The 20,488-nt window shown below is 52.7% G+C and overlaps 1 protein-coding gene across 1 annotated transcript; it reads left to right on the top strand.

The window, feature by feature from the left end:
• The first annotated feature begins 5,662 nt into the window (after positions 1-5,662).
• On the top strand, positions 5,663-18,944 carry OAZ2 (ornithine decarboxylase antizyme 2). Its single transcript, XM_041418829.1, is given in 6 exon segments — positions 5,663-5,823; positions 9,389-9,464; positions 9,466-9,546; positions 14,384-14,559; positions 16,381-16,466; positions 18,196-18,944. Coding segments are annotated over 6 exon segments (573 nt in total). The 5' UTR covers positions 5,663-5,803; the 3' UTR covers positions 18,330-18,944.
• The last annotated feature ends 1,544 nt before the right edge of the window (positions 18,945-20,488 follow it).

Here is a 20,488-nt window from a genome sequence, read left to right as displayed (position 1 = left end):
TGTGAAATTTCTAAGAAGCCTCACTCAGGTGGGCAGACACAAGACTTTAATTTTTTTTACTGTCCTTGCAGTGTGCAGTCAGCTTGTGGCCTTAAAAAAAACACAACTCCAAGAGGCCTTTTGGATTCTTGGCTGGAGTAGCAGTGGCTCATCACCATGTACCAACACACCACCCAGTCTTATCCACAACTCCACCTCTGTTCATGGGAATGTTTCCTGAAGTATTGGCCACAGAAAACCAGCTTTTGGGCAAGTCCCACTGCTCAGAGGCAGCACACAGGCCCTGTTTTGGCTAAGTTCAGGCAGCTCCATCAGAAACACCTCCAGCTCCATCCATCCCACCTTCACACAGTGCCTACAAGCACCCAAGACCTCTTTTTCCCAAGGAACAAGCAGCAGAACTGCTGTTCCCAGCTTATAAGTGGATGAATACAGAGAGGTGAACACCACCTGCCATGCCAGTATGGAATGCACAGGGAGCAAGGATGTGCCAGGAAAGATGAGCTCATTGTAAAAATAATTGAATGAGATTTTAAAGGAATCAATACAAAGCCCTGGCTGGATTCAGATGTGCAAATGCCAGCAGCAAGGCACCTCCCCACCACCCAAGGGCTTTCCTGTATGCTCCTTTTTATCAATTTGTCCTTGATTTTATTCCTTTTTTGTCTCTTTGTGCCACCCACCAGACCTTGCACTGAGTATCCTGGAGTGTGTCGTACTCCACAAGCAAAAGAGCTTCGGGCACAGAGCAGCAGGGATGATGCAGAGAAGCTACAGGCAGTGGAAACAGGGACAGGGAATCACAGAAATATTTATTTTGGCCAAGGAAGAAGTGACCTCCGGAGCAAACCCCAGCTCCCACAGATATTCCTCACTGCCAGCTCGGATGACGCAGTCCAGAGCCGGGAGCTGCATGCCTGAACCTCCCATGCACACGTTCCTGGCTCGCTGGAGGCTCTGCACTCCATGGATTACTTTCTCCAACACACCCCATTCCCAGGTTCTGTTGGGCCAGATTACCACAGCTGGAGAAACTGTCTTTTTTTTCAGTGTTTGCCAGTAAAACCCTTCTGCTTCTTCAGGGCAACCCATCCCGACACACTGCTTGGAGGGACAGTCAGGGACTTGCTCTGGCATGTCCTCCCATGGCCATCCCATCATACTAGCAGAGCCCTTTCCAAAGGCATTGATGCTGGCCCAGAGCATCCTTCTGGAGCACAGGCTCATCAATGACACAAGCTTGTGACAGACCCCTCTCATGGTGGCCATCACATCATATCACCAGCTCACCCCCTGACACCATCCGGCTCATCCCAGCACCACCCAAATTCAGGCTGCACGGGAACACCTTTGCTTGGTTCTGATGCACATCCCACTGGCATGAGGAGGGACAAGGTCTCCTCAGAGCACAGCAGTGGGAATTCATCCCTTGTCATGATTTGTAAGTTTTCCTCTGCCCATTCCCTGGTTGCAGGCCTTGGACACACCAGTTATTGCCATTCCCTGAAACAAGACATTCCCTGACCTCCTTTTCCCTCATCACTAATTCACACCGAGCAGGTTTCAGCTCAGCTCATGCATGAACTCCACGCTGGCACCACTTAATGGCTAAAGAACGAATTCTGACAAAGCTCATTAAAAAGGAAAGCCACTGATGTCAGCAACATGCCTTAAATCTGACCCTCAGCTCCAGGCAGGTCTGCCAAGAAATCAAGTCATCCTGCTGGAAATATAAAGGGAGAGCAGAAAATGATCAGCACAGTTTGGAAGGAACCTCATTGGTTTTTTACAGATGTGAAGCAGATTGAAGACACAGGTGAGTGACACCAACCAATTTGACTGTTCAAACAATTAAAACCCACCTTACAGATTTACAAATGGGCTCCCAAGACAATTCCAGATGCACTGATGGGCCAGCTTTAGGGAATTTATGCACAGCTCACCTCAAAACACAGGGAGCCAAAATCCCAGGAATGCTCCTGGTGCTGTTTTGGTTGTAACAGACACAGACATGTCAGCACAGGAAGACCGAGCTGGCAGAAGGGCTGGAACTGAGGTATGAAAACAAAATTCTCTGGCAGGGTTCATTTTTGTTTTTTCCTTAGGAAAACAAGATCCTCACATTAAAAGGAGGATCAGTCACAGAAGGGGGATGAAAAGGCACTGTTGAAAACTTAATTACATCCCCAGATACATGTCCAGCCCTAGAAAGTTCCGAATGACACATTTCTAACAATGTTTTAAAATAACTACAGGGTATTAATTACAGTAAAATCTACCAACCCTTTTCCCTCTTTGTCTGGAAACCTTTGGAAGCATTTTCCATTAGGCAACACTTTTAAGCAGAGCCAGCTGTGCAGCACTTCTGCAGGTACCGTGTGTGTGATGTGAAGCCCATGACACACCCCGGTGCTGCCTGCACTCCGCTGCAGGGAGGCACACATGCAGTACTGCCTGGGGGAACAGACACAGGGAAAGGCTGCATCCATCCCAGTGCTTCCCTGGTGCAACCCCCTCTGCAGCTGCACTCTCTCCCTTACCTGCATGGCCACAGAGCCACTGTGACTGCGTGGCCACAGAGCCACTGAGTGGTGAACTCACTCCTGGCACTTTCTCACACACAGGCAGGGCCAGGGCTGCGGCCAAGGAAGAGCCTGGAGCAAATGTCAGAGGCACGGCCTGTCCTGCAGGAGCCCCCTTGCCTCCCTGGCCCCAACATCTGGGCAGCACCTCTGCTGCCAGCCCTGTGCTCAAGCAGGCTGTGACCGAGTGATCTCGCCTTGGCCTCGCCTCTCTCCCGTCTAGGAGCTTCTGTCCTGGTGGCAGGCAGCTCTGAGAGGCTAAAGCCCCCTGCCCAGCCCACCAGTTCACCAGCTCCAGGCACAGAGGGGCTCTGAGTCTCCATTCCCCTAGCTGGGGAAAAATTGATCACTTCTTTCCACAGTTTGTCCTCATGGAAAGTATTTTTAGGAGCTACACAGTCCACATTTAATCACAGTAATTAAGGAGATGCTCAATTATTGTTTGCAAGCTTCTAAAACAGAGAGGTTGCAGACTGCATCTGTTTTGCATCTAGAATTTGGGACAGTCAACCCCAGAACCCAGCGTGACAGAGTAAAGCTGTTTGGAGGTGTCCATCCTTCATCAGACTGGCTGTGGCAAAAAGAAACTGTCCAAAAATACGGTGCAACAGCTTTTCTCACTGCCAAAATCCTGGGCAGGGCGATAAAACTGGGGAGAGCAGGAAGGCCCCGAGGCACAGAGAGAATGGAGCGGTGCAGGGCCTTGCAGGGCAGGGGAAGAGAGAGCCAGGAGCACTGCGGGCAGTGTGGCCAGGTGACAGTGACAACGGACAGGACAGGCAGGACCTGAGTCCAAACAAGTGGATTTTGCTCTGTGAAATACCTGCCTTCCTGGGGGCATGGGAGCTCAGGGGCAGCCCAGAATATCCCACAGCAGCTCCAAGCAGGGAACAGCCTCACGTGGCCAAAAATGGCAAATAAAGAACCTGCTGGCCTCTGCTGGCCCTGGCACTGCACAAACAGTGACCCCCCAGCCTGGCTGTCAGGCCCAGCCTCATGTGGCAGCTCTACCACCCCAAATCTGTGGTACAAGGGCATGTCTCGATGCCAAACCCCAGGCAGAGCAGGAATGATGAGCCCATTGCTCCCAGCAGGCGTCTTGGTGTTCTCTCCTCTGCACTCAGGGGACACTAAGGCACAGAGCCAGCAACGTGATGGGTGCTCCCAGGGTTTGGCACTGAGACAGGGGCTGCTTCTTGAGGGCAATGTCCCTCTTTGGCCTCCAGCCTCATGGCTTGTCAGGGCACCTCTCAGGGCACCCAGCACCCTCCCTGGGTGGGCTCATGGGCACAGACCCCTAAACCAGCAGTGGCAAAGCACTGGCGAGCTGTAAGCAGCACCAGACACCTTGTGCTTCACACACTCTCCTCCTCAGCACAGATGGGGACACGGAATGACACGCAATAAAAAATAAAAACCCTTCCCAGGGAGATGCAAAAATAATACTATGTACATTCCAGCTTCCCAAACAACAATCGCCTGAGAAGCCGGCACTGTGGGAAAGTCTCAGTTCGCTTTTCCTGGGCATTATAAATAGAATCAGGGCTTCAAGCAGGGCTGGAAATGCGAAGGAAGGGGGAAAAGGCCATTTAATGGGCTCTGTTTGAACTTGGGCCCTGGCTGATGTCCAGCTTTCTGCAGAACATCTGGTCCTTTCCTGCCGAGCAAGGGGCAGCGCCACGGCACTGGGAACCGGGAAGCGCCAGCCCAGGGATGCTGTCAGACCCCAGAGCCCCTGGGCCTACTGGGACATTGCACCTCAGTGTGTCACTGGGGAGATGCCCCTGCCATGCCCAGGTGTGAGACCAGGTGAGAGTCTGCAGGACTCCAACCCTGGGGGCTGGGCTGGCATCCACAGGGACTCCAGAGCTTCTCTTCCACAGGGCTGCTCAGTCCCTGACCCCATGGGAGGGCTCGGCACCCACCAAGCTCTCTTGCAGGACTGAAGCCCACAAGTTCTTCCATCTGCCTGGTTCTCCAGGAGCCTCATCTTTGGCTGTGTGACTTCTTTTCTCTCATGGACACATTGCTCACCAAAAGCCCCTGCAGAACCCTGTCGTGGGCAGCTCCACATTCTGTTATCCATGTGTTAATTCTTTATGCTGGCTCCTACTTACCTGTTGTATCCCAGGCCACATTTTATCACCAGCAACATACTTTAAGCAGGATATCTAGTCATCATGTCAGGAGATGGTTTGGGTTGGAAAGGACCTTATATCCCATCTGGTTGCAATCCCTCTGCCATGGGCAGGGACACCTTCCACTATCCCAGGTGGATCCAAGCCCTGTCCAGCCTGGCATTGGACACTTCAATGGATGGGGTAGCCACAGCTTCTTTGGGCAACCTGGGTGCTAGGGCCTGCCCACGCTCACAGGGAGGAATCTCTTAGCTCTGCACCAGTGGCTTCTTCTGTGTGGCTCCACTACCCATTCCTCGACCCTGCTCCCCAACCTCTCCTCCTGCCACCTCTGCCCCTGCTCCTGCCTGGGCCTTGTCACTACGTGAGACCTGCCCCACAGCGGTGCTGGGGGACAACCGGGAGCCCGAGAAGAACCGGGAACCTGGGGGCAGGACTGGGAACCCCTGGGGAGAACCGGGACCCAGGAGATAAACGGGACCCCGAGGAGAGCGGGGAGCCTGAGCGGAAAACCGGGATCCTGTGGATGCCCAGGAGCCTGGGGAGATCTGGGACCCTGTGGAGAGCCGGGACCCCGTGGCTGAGCGGGAGCCGGAGGGCAGAGCCGGGACCCCGTGGGGATGAGCGGGAGCCGGAGGGCAGAGCCGGGACCCCGTGGATGAGCGGGAGCCGGAGGGCAGAGCCTGGCCCCTGAGGAGAGCCGGGGCTCCCAGGCGCGCTCCCGTCAGCCCCTCCAGGGACGCAGCACGCGCGCGCGCCCGCGCGGCTCGGTGACGTCACGGACGCGGGGCGGTACGAGGCGGGGGCGCGGCCGGGCGCGCGCCTTTGTTTTGGGCGGCAGGTTCCCAGGCAGCTAGCGCGCCGCGGGGCGGGGCCGGGGGCGGGGCCGGGGGCGGGGCCAACGCAGGCGGAGCCGTCCGGGGGCGCGCGGCGCGGGGGGCGTGTCGGCGCGCGGGCCCGCGGGGTCAGTCGGAGCGCGGCGCCGAGCGGAGAGGAGCGGAGCAGGGGACACAGCCGGGGACAGCCGGGCACCAGCGCCAGCAGCGCCGACAGCGACCGCAGCCGCACCGGGGCGAGCGCACGATGATAAACACCCAGGACAGGTGTGCAGCGCGTTCCCCGCCCTCCCTCGCTCCTCAGCGCGGCGGCGGCGGGCGGGCCTGGGGCGCGGGCGGGCGCTGAGGCGGCGGGGAGGCCGCGGGACGTGGGGAGGCCGCTCCGCCTTTCCCCGTTTAAAATCCCCATCGAGGCGATGCCTCCCCCTGCAGGACCCCCCCCGGGGGTGGGTCGGGGCTCGCCAGGGCCTGAGCCCCTCTCGCTGAGCAGCCCCGGCCGCGGCGGGCTCCGAGCGCTCCCTCCCCGCGCCCCCCGCACCTCTCTGCCTGCAGGAAGGTGACACTTCCAGGCAGGTAGGGTGTCAGCAGGCACGAACTTGCAGGATCTGTGTGTTTTTCTCAGCTGACCGATTTATCTGGTGTGTCTGTTCCTTGTTTGGAGTCCCCAGAGTGTCATTTCCTGCGGCTCTGTCGCCGATAAGAGCCCAGAGGATGCGTGTGGAGCAGCCTCGGCTCTTGCCCGCTGCCTGTGTGGGAGATGCTTGAGCTGTGCTGTGTTCATCAGATGGTTATTTACAATTTACCCCTCAAATCGGGCTCCTGGATATGTGTCCAGCAATAATAACAGTAGTAATAACAATTTTTACTATTACTGTTGTTATTATTATTATTATTATTATTATTCAGGTGCAGCTGCAGAGCTGTTTTGGGAGCTATTCAGCTCCAGAGCCTGTTTTGGGAAGGGGCAGAAAGGAAAACAAACAAAACAGTCACTTCTCCAACGTCAGGAGAGCTCTGTGGATCCTTCCATCTGCTCTAAGTGTTTAAAACAAATAAAACCCCCAAAGCACAAGGAAATGTGTGGATTTCAGCCCCTGATGTGCTGGTGGTGCTCTCAGCCTGGCTCTGTGTGCCAGGGCTGCCTAGGAGCTGCGATGATAGGGCTCTGAAGTTGTTGAGCTGCCCTTTGCACTTCCCAGGGACAGGGCACGGGGTTGGGATCGCTGGGAGCTTAGTGAGTTAAAATTACACCCGCGGGATGAGAGCTTAACATCGGCTTCCAGCTCCCCTTTCGGGCAGGGCACCAATGAGCAGCTTGTACTGAGGAGTTTCTCCACGGAAAGGCCTTGGTGATCTAAATGCATCTTAATTTCAACCAAGCTGCAGGAAAGCAGCTTCTCCGAGGAGGACAGACGTCAGAAGGGAGCACAAGCCTAACTTTTAAGCTACAAACAGACCTGAGGGAGGGCTGCCGTTTGCACAAGGATGGATGAAGGGATCAGATGTTGCTGGGTGTTTGCATGAATTTCTTCCCAGGGAGCTAAAGCACAGCTGGAGAAAGCAAAAGCCCTTTTTATGTGTGTCCCACACACACTCTCTTCCCTGAGGGTGCTGCTTTCAGAACCCCAGTCCTTAGTGGGGGTAGTGGTGGTGTGCAGGGACCCTGGTTTTGGGGGGAGGATAGTGGAGGTGTGCAGATTTGGGCCAGGGATGTGCAGGCAGCTGAGGGGGGCTGGTGTTTTGACTTCTGCATGTGCCAGAGGAAGTGAAACCGGGAAGTGTCTTTGGCTGCCTCTCTGTTTTAATTTTTTTTTTTTTCCCACAACTCCACTTCATTATCCAGTTTCTCGATGCCTTGGCCGCAAGTTGGAAAGAGCTATCAATAGTACATTGTTGGCTGGAGGGTAGAGGGAGGAGGGAAGGGAATAACAAAGCTGCCAACAGCTTTCGGGGGTGGGGACGGCACAAAGTGCTTTGTCATCCTCTCGACATCCTCTACTACTGAACACACACTGGCCCATTGATAGCCCCAGGCACACCAGGGAGCACAGAACGCCCTGCTTTGCCCCCAGACATCTCCTGGTGTATTTAAACTGCCTTTTCTCCAAGAGGTGCCTGCTCTAGGACATGGGAATGCTGCTCTGGTGCCCTGTCTAGCAAACCTGGGGGAGGGAATATGTGGAGGAAGAATATTGGTGTTTCCTGTAGAAAGATGGTTTTGGTGGTAGGTGGTAAGCAGGGATCTGTGGTGAATTCTGCCTTGTGCATTTGTGAGTTATGTTTCTGGCACTCAGAAATACCAGCTTGTAGTAGTTTGTTTGCAACTGGCACAGGCAGGTTACAAGGCTGGGTTGGATGGGGCTTGGAGCAGCCTGGTGTGGTGGAAGGTGTCCCTGCCTATGGCAGGGGCTCTGGATGGGGCTTTAAGGTCCCTCCCAGCCCAGCCCAGTCCGATTCCCTGTTCCTAGGCATCTGAGATGGTTCTGGCAGCGCAGCTCTGTACTTGGTGTTTGGATACTTAAGCCTGTCTGCCTCGTGGACAGGGATTAGAGTGGAAAAACACTGCATTGGGAACCACTTCAAGTGAGAAGTTTCAGGGCAGACAGTGGCTGTCAGAACAGCTGCAGAATTTATCCACTTCAGCCTCATTCCTCGCTCTGTGCTCATGAAACTCCCCCTCACTGTGTTGTTTTGGTGGTGCTTCCACAGCTTTGTGCCGGTGTGTTTCAGACTGGGAGCACTGGAGAAGGACTGTTTTCCCTGCATAGCTTTTGCAGCCTGTGCTAGAGGAACATTGCTGGGCCTCAGCACAGAGCTCTTGTGGTGCTGAGAGAGGAACCAAGGCTCCAGAAGTAAAATAATTTGCTTTGAGCTTCCTAAAAGCCAGAGCAGGTATTAAAGCCTGTGTCCAAAGCGATTCTGGAGGACCGTGTGTAGGACTTCCAAACAAACTCGGAAACTGCAAGGGCAGTGTGTTTTCTTGCTGTTCAAAGTAGCTCTGTGCTCATGAAACTCCCCCTCACTGTGTTGTTTTGGTGGTGCTTCCACAGCTTTGTGCCGGTGTGTTTCAGACTGGGAGCACTGGAGAAGGACTGTTTTCCCTGCATAGCTTTTGCAGCCTGTGCTAGAGGAACATTGCTGGGCCTCAGCACAGAGCTCTTGTGGTGCTGAGAGAGGAACCAAGGCTCCAGAAGTAAAATAATTTGCTTTGATGAGGTTCCTAAAAGCCAGAGCAGGTATTAAAGCCTGTGTCCAAAGCGATTCTGGAGGACCGTGTGTAGGACTTCCAAACAAACTCGGAAACTGCAAGGGCAATGTGTTTTCTTGCTGTTCAAAGTAGCTCTGTGGGATGAACATGTAATTTTTAGGATTGGGGTGGAGGATGCTTGCATGGCGCTTCATGTGCTTGTGAAAATACTGCCATGGATGTTGTGGAGCATATTGAAGAACCAACCTTTTCACTTCTCCTGGGTTTGAAAATGTGAAACTTAAACCTTCTCCTCCTGGGCCCTGTTGATCTATTTGTAGATATTTGCCTCTAGAAAATGTGTGCTCATCTGGTCATGTGTTCCCAGCCATCTGCTCCTGGCAGCCTTCCAGGCCTCCCTTATTAGCATGAGGTTGCTCAGCACTCTCTGGCTCTAGCCCCTCCTCCATTCCCAACAAAATACGCCGGGTTCTGGTGCCACTGGGGCAGTGGGTGGTTTCTGTGTTGACCTCTGGGTGCTGTGGAGGAGCAAGGATACAAATGATTTGTGGGTTTGAGAAGCTGGAGCCTCCCAAACGTGATCCCTGCTAATGTAACACGGTGTTCTCTCTCTTTTTCTTGCAGTAGTATTTTACCTTTGAGTAACTGTCCCCAGCTGCAGTGCTGCAGGCACATCGTTCCAGGGCCTCTGTGGTGCTCCTGATGCCCCTCACCCACTGTCGAAGATCCCCGGTGGGCGAGGGGGTGGCAGGGATCCTTCTCTTTCAGCTCTGATATATAAGGTGAGACACATTTAACATCTAAACCTTGACCAGTACCTGTGTTACAGCTGTGCTCAGTTCCTTTCACAGTCTGATGGGAATAAATGCAAAGAACTCTGCGATAATAAGTGGGAGAACAGGTAATTTTTCAGGGACTGAGCTGCAGACAGGTCTCTGCTGCTTAAATATCACCTGTTTATTAAGAAATGAGAGACCATTGTGCAGCAGATCATTCACTAGCCTGTCCCCAGGGGCCTGCTGCAGCTATTGTACGTGGAGCCTGCATTATCAAAATGTGAAAGGGCTTCTGAAATGGCTGGCAGAGAAAGGAAGCGAGAAGCAGAAAGGTGAAACGCAGCAAGGGAGGGGTTGATAAGCTCCTTCCTGCACCCTGGTCTGGAAGGTGAAGCTGTCAGGGCCTGGGAGCTGCCTAAACTGAGGTGCAACTGGGAGAGCAGCTCCCAGACAGGGCTGTTTCTAGAACATGAGCACAGGCAGGGGCAAGATCAGCAAGGGTTTGTGTCTGCAGGCTTGCAGCTGTCTCATTTTGTGTTCCTCTTCTTTCCATGGGACCTTTCCTTTCTAATGAGGAGACCTGGCTGCTCCTTCCTGTAGAATAATTTGTGTGACTTGGCTCAGATCTGTCTCCTTTCTGGGACAAGGGCTGCTTTTCCTTTTAGATGAGGCAGACTGAATTTATGCTGACCTTGCAAATTTGGCTGTTGAGCCAGGGGTGTTGTCATAGGTGTTAGACCTGATTTTTAATGAACCCGTGGGCGGCCCACAGACGTCACCTGATGAAAAGATACAGACCCTTTCAGGCCACAGCTCCCAAGTCTCCTCTTGGAGTTCCTGAGAAATCACAGACCTCGTGGTTGCTTTCAGAGTTTCCTCTGGTGAGTTTTCAGCACTTTGCTCACCTGCTTCCCTTGCAAAATGCCAACCTATGAGCCGAGCCTCCAGTGACAATGTCCCATCAGTTTAATGCTTGAGGTGAATGTCACAGATGTTTGGGGGATACAAACTCCAGAGAAGCAGCACAGTGGGCTTCCTGACACAGAAGAAAGATACAAAAATAGCTTCTAGAGGGCTGAGGACAAGTAATGAATCCCCTCTGGGTGGAAATGAGACCCTGTAGCCTGAATTCCTGCCAGCCAGCTTTGCCAGGCCTTGTGTGTGCACCAGGCAAGGCCCAGAGGCAGAAAATGGGCTCAGCGTGGAGGAGGAAGGTGGAAAGAATCATGATTTGGAGACTTTGGAGTGTTTGATTCCAGTACTGCCCTGAACTTGCACAGATTTTGGCAGTGGTGTGTAGGCAGCGGGGATATCACCCAGATAGCAGCATCCTAGAAATATGGATGGAATTCCTCCTGGATTTATTGCTTGACAAAACTAACAGAATCTGTCAGAAAATCAGCCCCTTTTGTAACAAAGAATCATGGAATAGTTTGGCTGGAAAAACCCTCTAAGGTCATTGAGTCCAGCTGATCCACCAGCACTGCCCATGTTCACCACTAATCCATGTCCCCAAGGGCCAAATCCACAGGGCTTTTAAACCCCTCCAGTGATGGTGACTCCACTTCTCTGGGCAGCCTCTGCCAGGGCTGGACAGTCCTTTTGATGAAAACATTTTCCTGAATACCCAACCTGCTCTGGCCTGGAAATCGTTGAGGTGATTTCCTCTCATCCCATCCCTTGTTCCCTGGGAGCAGAGCATGGCTCCCACCTGGCTGCACCCTCCTGTCAAGGAGTTTGTAGAGAGCAAGAAGGTCCCCCATGAACCTCCTTTTCTCCAGGCTGTCCCCCCAGCTGCTCCTCATCAGATTTGTGCTCCAGCCCCTCATTGTCTGTCCTGGAATGAGGGGCACAGAAGTGACCCCAGGATTTGAGGTGTGTCAGACCTTGGAGTGGTGACAGGGTTCTGTCTGCCCCCTCAGTGGCCTGGCAGTACTGTAGGTACAGCAGCTGAGCTTTCCAGCCAGCAGCCACCAGCATGACCTGGGAAGGCATCTGGATCTGAAAGTTTAAGTCCTTTTTCCAGCTGTATCAGCTGTTCCACTCCAAGGGATGACCTTTCTGAACACACCTGCCTCTGCTGGTGCATGCAGCACTCAGAGACCACTGCCATAAACTGGGGCTCCCTGTAAGTGTTGGAATTTTTGTGTTAAGAGACTTTAAGCTCAGCCCTCCATCCAGGGGGCTTTGCTGGAGCTGGGAATGCCACAGTGACCAGTGTGGGTGCTGCAGAGCTGAGATGTGCCCTGGCTGGCAGAGCTGGCAGGAAGCTGCGGGTGTAGCACATGGCAGCAGCGGGTGCTTCCACAGCTTTCTGCAGCCACTTGGCCAGGGTGGGTTGCAGCATCCTTCTGACCCTGCCAGCACACCAGGGCCTCCCCCCAGTGTTAAGAGACTTTAAGCTCAGCCCTCCATCCAGGGGGCTTTGCTGGAGCTGGGAATGCCACAGTGACCAGTGTGGGTGCTGCAGAGCTGAGATGTGCCCTGGCTGGCAGAGCTGGCAGGAAGCTGCGGGTGTAGCACATGGCAGCAGCGGGTGCTTCCACAGCTTTCTGCAGCCACTTGGCCAGGGTGGGTTGCAGCATCCTTCCTTCTGACCCTGCTAGCACACCAGGGCCTCCCCCCGTCCTTCCTGGGACATCTGAGGAGCAGAGCAGGGCTGGGAAGTCTTGTGCTCGGTGAATTGGAACCAAGTGGAAGTTGGTCCTTGCAGCTGTGCATTGCTGAAATGGAGCTGGAGGGCTGGGGAGCCAGGGTTTAGGTAGCTGGGTAAAATCCAGTCTGGTGGCAGGGGGTTTTGTCCACAGGAACATGGCATGGGGATTTTGTGTGGGGATTTTTCCAGGGTGAACTAAAACCAAGCGCTTGTTGTATAAACAGGATTTTGCTTTGAGCAGCTTCCAAAGAATTTTGGGCTGCTGTTGCTGCATCACAGGAGCAGCCCACAGAGCCTTTCTCTTCCCCAGCATCTGTTTGGATGCCTAGAAATAAAGTGTCAGCTCTCCCAGCCAGGCTGTGTAAACGTAATTCCCACTGAACCGGGGGAACTGGTTCTGCTAATCCCTGTGGTCGTGCTCCTCTGGCTCCTGGGCTGTCACAGGGGGCTTCAGTGGAACAATCTCACTGGGTTTAGAGCACTGGACATAACTGCTGGTGACAAGGGAAGTTCTGAACCCAATGGCTCAGAATGCTTTTCCTTTCCTATGGCAGTGCCAGTCTTCCCACTCAAAGGCACACCTCCCATGTGTCAATCCCAGCCTGCTTTCCTTACCTTCCTCACCCTGTTTTAGTTTTGTGGGCATGGGAAAAGCATGATCTGTGAGCTTTTCTGGAGAGAAGGATGTTTTCTGGAACAGAAACACTTTCTGCACTGAAACAACAGCTGCAAAGGGTCCTGTGAAGTCACTGCTGGAGGATATACACATAAGCCCCTTGGATTTGTTTTTTTTAAGAACCTCTGTATTCAGCCCTGCCTCTCTCTGCTGGCTCCATCACAGCCACAGCTTGACCTGACTGGAACAGCTCTCAGTGCATTTCTTGGTGCACTCAGCCACTCAGACTTCCTTCAAACTCAATGAATAAACTTGTTTCCTACAGGATATTTATTCTGGTGAAGTGTAAACTTGTTTTTCAGCTCAGCTTTGTGAGCTTTCAATGAAAGGCAACTTCCTCTGCTCGGCTTTCAGAGGCCAAGCAGCTCCCAATTTGCACATGGTATTACTTTGTCACCAGTGTGAATGTCCTCAGAGGCTTCTCTGTCATACAGCAGTCAAACCAAGGGGCATCTATTTTAAGACAGGAGGTAATAGGGATTAAAGCACTGGGACAGTGGCTTGAGGAGCCTGTAAGGGCTTGTAAGGAGCTGCTGAATTAATCACCCTGTTAAAATTAAATATCCGGAGGCTGGACAGTGCTCACCCAGTGACCCAGAGGAGTGAGCCACTGCCCACCCACCTGCTGAGCATGGCTCTCCAGATGCTCTCATGACTGTGGGTATCTGCTTTGCTTCTGCCCTTCAAAGCTGCCCGGGTGCCTGTGAGGGACAGGGACACACAAGCTGTCACCAAGCACAGGGGACAGTTCAGCTCCACTGCAGTAACAGCATTAACTTGGGGCTCTGCTTCTTTTGTTGGGGGTCTTTGTACTGAAACATGGAAACCATTACTGGGCAAGCCAAGTGCCTGCAGGAATTGTCTGAAGGAACGGGGCTTTAACCACTGAATTGTTTTCTAGGAACTGCTGAGCTGATCCCAAGTAATCTGCATGCTTGGCATCCTCATGGGGCAGGACTGGGGAAGGACATGTGTGTTTGTGGTCTCTGGAGAAAACCTCCTCACAAGCTTCAGATCTGCTCTGGAATTTCCCTATGCTCTGTGTTTTCCTCCCTTACACCAGGAGGCAAACCATAAAATCTGGGAAAGCAATTTGTGGTCACTCTTGGAACAGAAAGGCTGTGTTGGGGATGGGGGAGGCACCAAACCTGGCTGGGCTGTGGTAGCAGAAGTTCTGTGTTGGGTATTGGGTCCAGTTGTGTTCTTGGAAGGGCAGTTCATGAAGCACCACCAGATGTGGCTGGAGCCTGCAGTGAGGGAATGGAATCTTCTGCTCAGAAATACATATTTATATATTATGTCAATATGTAAAACTACATTCCCTTAACAGGAAAACATGGGTAGAAATCACTCTGAGGACTGAGAACTGTGTGATGTGTCCCTGAGCCAGTAAAAGGAGAAGGGAAAAGCATAATCCTCTTCTCAGTAAAACCCTAAGACCATTCCTTTGCATTTGCTTTCTCCAGTTGTCCTCTGCCTGTTCAGGAACTTCACATTTTTCATTTTCCCAGGATGAGAAGATCACTGTTAGCCAAGATGTCCCAGTGCATGAAGGGAAGCCTCATATTGTCCACTTCCAGTACAAGGTCACAGAGGTGAAGACCTCCTCCTGGGATGCAGTGCTCTCAAACCAGAGCCTCTTTGTGGAAATCCCTGATGGATTATTAGCTGATGGCAGCAAAGAAGGGTAAGTTCTGGATCCCGAGGTGCAGCCGTGGCTCCTGGAGGGCAGGACTTGGGTTACATAAGTGATTGTGGATGGACACCTCATCCCTGGAAGTGTTCCAAGCCAGACTGAATGGGGCTTGAAGCAACATGGTGTAGTGGAAAGTGTCCCTGCCCATGGCAGGAGTTGGAATGAGATGAGTTTTAAGGTTCCTTCCAAACCAAGCCAACCTGGGATTCCATGCTGTGTGTGGGGAAAATGGGCTGTGCAGTAGCAGCTCTGATTGTGGTTTGTGCACATTCTGCTCCCTGGTCTGTGCAGTCCCCCACAGGAATATTTTTCACCAGTGATATTCCAGATGAGTTACCATTTTATGAGTCCCAACACTAATGAAAAACAAGCAATAAATGAGCAGAGTGAATCTTCGTCTACTTTGGTACAGAAAGCCAACAAGATTGTCTCTGATATTTTATTATTTTTTAATTTTATTTTTCTGCTGGCCACTTGGCAAGCCTATCCTGGCAGATTTTCCTCTCTTTCAGGGAACTAAAAACCCCTCCATCCTATTGATGCTCTCCTCCTCAGTAGGTGGATCTGCTCTTGGAGCGCTGCCGCGCTGGTGCCGGGTTCTGCCAGGAGCTCTGATTTTTCTCTTGGCAGAATCCGGTCATGTTTTGTCCAGACAGCTCTGCTATGGGAAGTTTGTGTAAATGCAGCTTCCAGAGCAGCTCCTTCCTGCCAAGTGCTATGCCAGAGGTCTCTGCTGCAGTGTAGATGTGGCTTTGCTGGATTCCTTTGCGGAGCAATCAGCTCCTCCTAAATCTTCAAGCAGGCTTCATCCCTCAGTGACACGAGCTAATTAAGGAAAAACCCATCACTGGGCACCTCCAGGAAGTGGCAGTGCTGTTGCTGTCTCACACGTGTCTCATTTGACTCCGAGTCCAGATAAATGTTTGTGTAGTTTCTCCAGTTGGCCCGTAAATCTCTGGGCTCTCCCTGGAATGGGTCCTTCTGGGAGGGGATTTATTTGCCAGTGTCATTGTGACTTAAAGTGCAATTTTGTCAGGTTATTTTTAGCTGGGTGAAACAGCCGAGGAGAGGCCAGAAGCCATAATTAAAGTAGTTCATTAACATATTAACAGAACCCTTGCAAATTTAATCTCCTGTGCTGCTCTGACAGCTGGTTACTGAGATGTGGAGTGAAGGCCTGTTTGTCACCGCTCTGGCAGCGCCAGTGGTTGTAAGTGACAGCAGTTGATCGGTGTGCCACCCTGGAGGCTCACAGAGGGGTTACTGCAGCCCTGCTTCCATCAGGAGGTGGCAGAAATAATCCAGCTGGAAAGGCAGGAAGCAAGGATTCAGGGGGCAGCAGCTGTGCCATCCAGCTCAGGAAATGGCTTTGCCTGTGCACATGTTCTCTGGGGATGGTTTGTTCTCCTTTTCTGCCTGCCATGAGCTCGGTTCTGGGCGGTTTTCCTTCCCAAAAAGCACAGAACTCCCAGAGCCCCCACGTGCATTGCCAGGGAATGCAGCCTGGCCTGGGAGCAGCTGTGATATTCCGCTTCCTGACTACGAAGGCTTCAGTCCCAAAGCACCACGGGTGGGGAGGGTGTTTGTGGCTGTGAGGACAGGAACTTATCCTGACTCGGAGCAAAGACAGCTCTTGAATCTGCAGGGCAGGAAGCCCATTGTTTCAGCACCCATTGTTCGCTGGAAGGGCGCTGTAAACAACCTTTGTGTCTGAAATCATCCAAACCGTTGATAATTCGATAATGCTCAGAGGCTTCCTCAGGACAGGACTTCCCAGAGCTGATGTCCTTTTGTCTTCTCCCTCCTTGGCAGGTTGTCAGCACTGCTGGAGTTTGCTGAAGAAAAAATGAAAGTCAACTATGTCTTCATCTGCTTCAGAAAAAGCAGAGAAGATCGAGGTGAGGGCTGGCCCGCGCTCAGGTTCACTCCTGACATCCCACACGGTGCTGCTGAAGCTGTAAAGGAACTTGGTCATCCCAGGGCAAGACCCACGGGACCCTCCCTGTGCAGGGACTGTTATGTGCATAATTCCAACGGGAATAGTTTTGTGTGGAGGGTAGGGGTGAGGGAGTGTTGTGGTTTCTCCAGCAGATCTGCTGGGTAGGGCTTGGAGCAACCTAGTCCAGTGGAAGTTGTCCCAGCCTGTGGCAGCTCAATGAGCTTTAAGATCCCTTCCAGCCCAAACCAGTCTGGGATTCCATTCATCTGCTTTGCTGCCCTGCCATTAAATACTCTGGTGCAAAATGCTGCTCCTGAATGATTTGGGGTGATTTTCTCATCCAGTGTCAGTTAATATTCTCCTTTTAGTGAGCAGTGAAGTCTCTGGCACCAGGCTGCTGTGACATGGAAGGTGAAACCAGGGAGGAGTTATTAGATAGAAAACAAGCACTTAGAGCCTGTGCCCTGAAATTCATCAGCTTTTAAATATCTCCTGGCACTTCTGTCCTTTCCAGGCTTACAGGTAATCCTGGCCCTGGCTCGAGATGCTTATGGCTGTGGGGGCTGCATTAGGGTCTAAAGATAGACGTGCTGGTGAGGGATTACAGCCCGGGGGGCTGGGGGATGTACCAGGCTGGGAACGTGTCACTCTAAATCCCACCAGTCAGGCTGTATCCTAGCGAGTAATTCCAACCCAATTCTAATTTTACTCTGCAGCTTCATGAGCTGCCCTGGCTTCTCCAAAATTAAGGGCCTTAGTAAAGCTGAGCTGAGCCCAGGAAGATGTCATCATCCCTCATTACCATGCCAGGAATAATTTCCAAATCAAGCCCTGGCTGTTATGTCACCACTAGCACCGGTTGCGTAGGTGGCCCCTGTGGAGGCTGGGGACAGGGGACAGCCAATGCCAGGGGTTGTTTGTAGGAGTTCTGGAGTGGTCCAGATCCTGAGTCCTTGTCTATGCAGCTGAAATTCACTGCTGCCAGAAAATATCTTCAGGAGAAAATCTGCATGATCACTCAGTCCTGGACCTGATCGCCTGAGGGTGCCATAGGGGTGGGACACTGCACCAGTGTGCGTGTCACAGGTCACAGGGCAGCCATTGCTTCAGTGACACAGGCATGGTGCCACAGAACTGTATGTGGGCTGGCCCCACTCTGAATTCCCACAGGTAACCATAAGTGGCTTTCCTGGGGTCCCATCCCGACCAGTGCAGAGCTGTCTGGAGTTCCCACTGAGCTCCAGCACCTCCTTGTGGAGACAGCAAATGTCTCCCTTGTCCCTCAGCAGATTCCTTTTTGCTGCTCTCTGTCCTCTCGGTGCTCAAGGGGTGCTGGGGCAAGACAAATCCCACGGGATGGCCACCAGCATCATGGGAAAGCAGGGATGTGCAGCTGGTGCAGGCAGACAACCAGTGATTACCGTTTCTCACAGGGGATAGAAGAATCATTGCAGGAGAAGCATGGACAAAGTTGTTCAGCTGCACAGCTAAAATCCCCTGACACTTAGGAGCAGCTGCAGTGAGCACAGGAGGAGACAAAAACCCCTGCTGGAGAGGGCTGTGCTTCTCTGCACAGGAAGCTCTGGATGCACTCACAGAGGGTGTCCCACGCACTTTGATATTGATGGCTCAAGGGAGAGGTGAAGAGGATTATTCCTGGTGGTAACAGATCTCCTTCTCTTTGGTAGCTCCACTCCTGAAGACGTTCAGCTTCTTGGGCTTCGAGATCGTGCGGCCCGGCCATCCCGCTGTCCCGTCGCGGCCCGACGTGATGTTCATGGTGTACCCCCTGGAGCAGAGCTCTTCCTCCGATGAAGAATAGCTGCAGAGGGGAACTCCAGTGGGAGCCTAACAGGCTGTGGAGGGGAGAGAGGACCACCTCCTTTCCTGAGGAGAGGGAAGTAGAGCTTCTGTTGGACTGCAAGCGCATTTCTCATTGTTAGATTGGGCTGTGTATCCCCAGAGTTGACTCTCATTGAAACATGTTGCCTAGAGAACTATCTATCACACATGTAATCATCACTAGGAAAAGGAAGATGTTTATGAACTGGCATAGGAGCTCTTCCCATGCAGCTGCATGGTGTGGGAGCCCCGGGGTCGGTACCACCTTCGGGACTCCTCTGAACCCCACTGGTGCCTCCTGCCTGCCCAGCGTGGGCTCAGCTGGGACACGACCCCTTCACTCCCCACTCAAGACCTTACAAGCAGCCTGGCTTGGTGTGGGGCACATGCAGGAGACACTCGAGTTTATCCTTTAACACTACATTAAACCCCCATACATCTCCACTCCAATGTTGGTTTAACTGGTCTAACCTTTTTTTTTTTCCCTTTTTTTTGAAACTTCTTGCTCTTCCAGCTTTTGTTTTATGCAGTCTTAACCCCGTTCCATGTTCCCACTACACTATCACAGCATTCAATAAAAGGGGCATTCAGATGACTTCACACACCTGGGGCTGCTTATTTGGGCGGAGCAGTTTTCTGACCTGCACCATGATGGTTGGGATGGTCCAAAGAGCCAAGAAAAGCTCCTGCCTTTCCCATCCACCCTAGGATGTGTCTGGAACAATGCCAAGCCCTCACCTCTGCTCCTGCTCACCTTCCCACAGGGACAAACTCAAGGCTTGAGATGCCACCAATGGCTGTATCCAAAGGGTTGTGTGGGGGCAGGTGTTGGGATATCCTCCGCATCCAGGGCCTTTTTCGGGAAGGGGCCATGGTGCCAGCAGTGGGTCATGGCTCAGCCCAGCCCTGTCCCTGTCCCGTGGCACTGTCCCTGTATCCTGGCTGGCTCTTTCTGGCCTGGCTCCCTGTGGGATTGTTCCTGTTGTGCTCTTGCTCTTCATGGATGATTCTGTTGGGAAGCTGGACCTGAGTCATTCCATATCCACCTTGTGTGCTTGGCTAGGGAGAGTGGGGCTGGGATATGAGTGTATGTGAATAAATAATCATAAATTTGGGTCTCTTTTGACCTCCTTCACCTCCATGAAACCAAGAGGGAAAGGAGCTCTGCTCCCTCCAGCAGGGCATTAGACCCTCTACCAGTTTAAAATCAACCAGGCTGTCCTCTGAAAGAGGAGCCCTTGGGAATGGGTGTTCCCTGGCTGAAATTGCTGAGTGCTGCTGCTGGCTTGAGAAGGGTGCAGTTTTATCCCTTCTTATAGCTAGAGCTGCCCTGACTCTGGCTGGGGACTGGCAGGTGCCTCCTGGGTGTCCCTGCATGTGCCAGTGGCTGGCTGCCACCCCATGGTGTCCCAGGCTGGCACATCCCAGCTGATGAGATGGGAACCACTTTGCTTCTTATTGGTAAAACTGACTGGAACATGTAGGGTTCTGGTCACAGGAGCTGGAGTGAGACTGATCTGAGCTCTTTGTTGTGCTGGAGATAGGAGGCTGTGCCACTGCATGTGGCTTCTCTGACAATTTCGAATCCTCTCCTGCCCTCCTCAAGTAAAGGAGGGAAAACGTGCATTTCTCAGATTGCAAAATGCCTTCCAAAACACCCTCTAGAAAATCTGGAAGGCGCCTCTGATGTCCCTGGGTGCTGCCTCTCACATGGATCACCTCCATGGCAAAGCTGGAGGAGCCAAACCCTGCCCTGTGCCTCCGGCACCTCCTGTACCCTGATGCCATGGTGTAGGGCAGGGCCTTGGTGCCCAGGGGTTCAGTCCTGAGGGGTTCTGCCTCCAATTACCAGGTCTGAGCTCAGCTGCAGCACTCACCAGAGCCATGAGTGCTGGGGCAGAGGTGGATCCAGGGGTCAGTGAGCACCAGGAGCCTTCTCAGATGCCCAGTATGGGGAAAACCCCTCGCCCACCCCCAAAAATAACTGGCCAGACTCTTTAGGGATAAAGGACCAGACTTGGGGGAACAGCAAGAAAAAGCCACCCTCACAGGTTTGTGATTGTCTCTTAAAAAGATTTATTCTCCCTCCTTGCCTAAATGTACAAAGGCAAGAAGAGTACAGTTTGTATATATATATAT

This window comes from Onychostruthus taczanowskii, unplaced genomic scaffold (genome assembly GCF_017590055.1).
Source record: "Onychostruthus taczanowskii isolate IOZ18803 unplaced genomic scaffold, ASM1759005v1 scaffold6, whole genome shotgun sequence".
Lineage (NCBI taxonomy): Eukaryota > Metazoa > Chordata > Aves > Passeriformes > Passeridae > Onychostruthus > Onychostruthus taczanowskii.
Note: the sequence above shows the minus strand (reverse complement) of the source record. Positions and strands in the feature narration are given on the sequence as shown.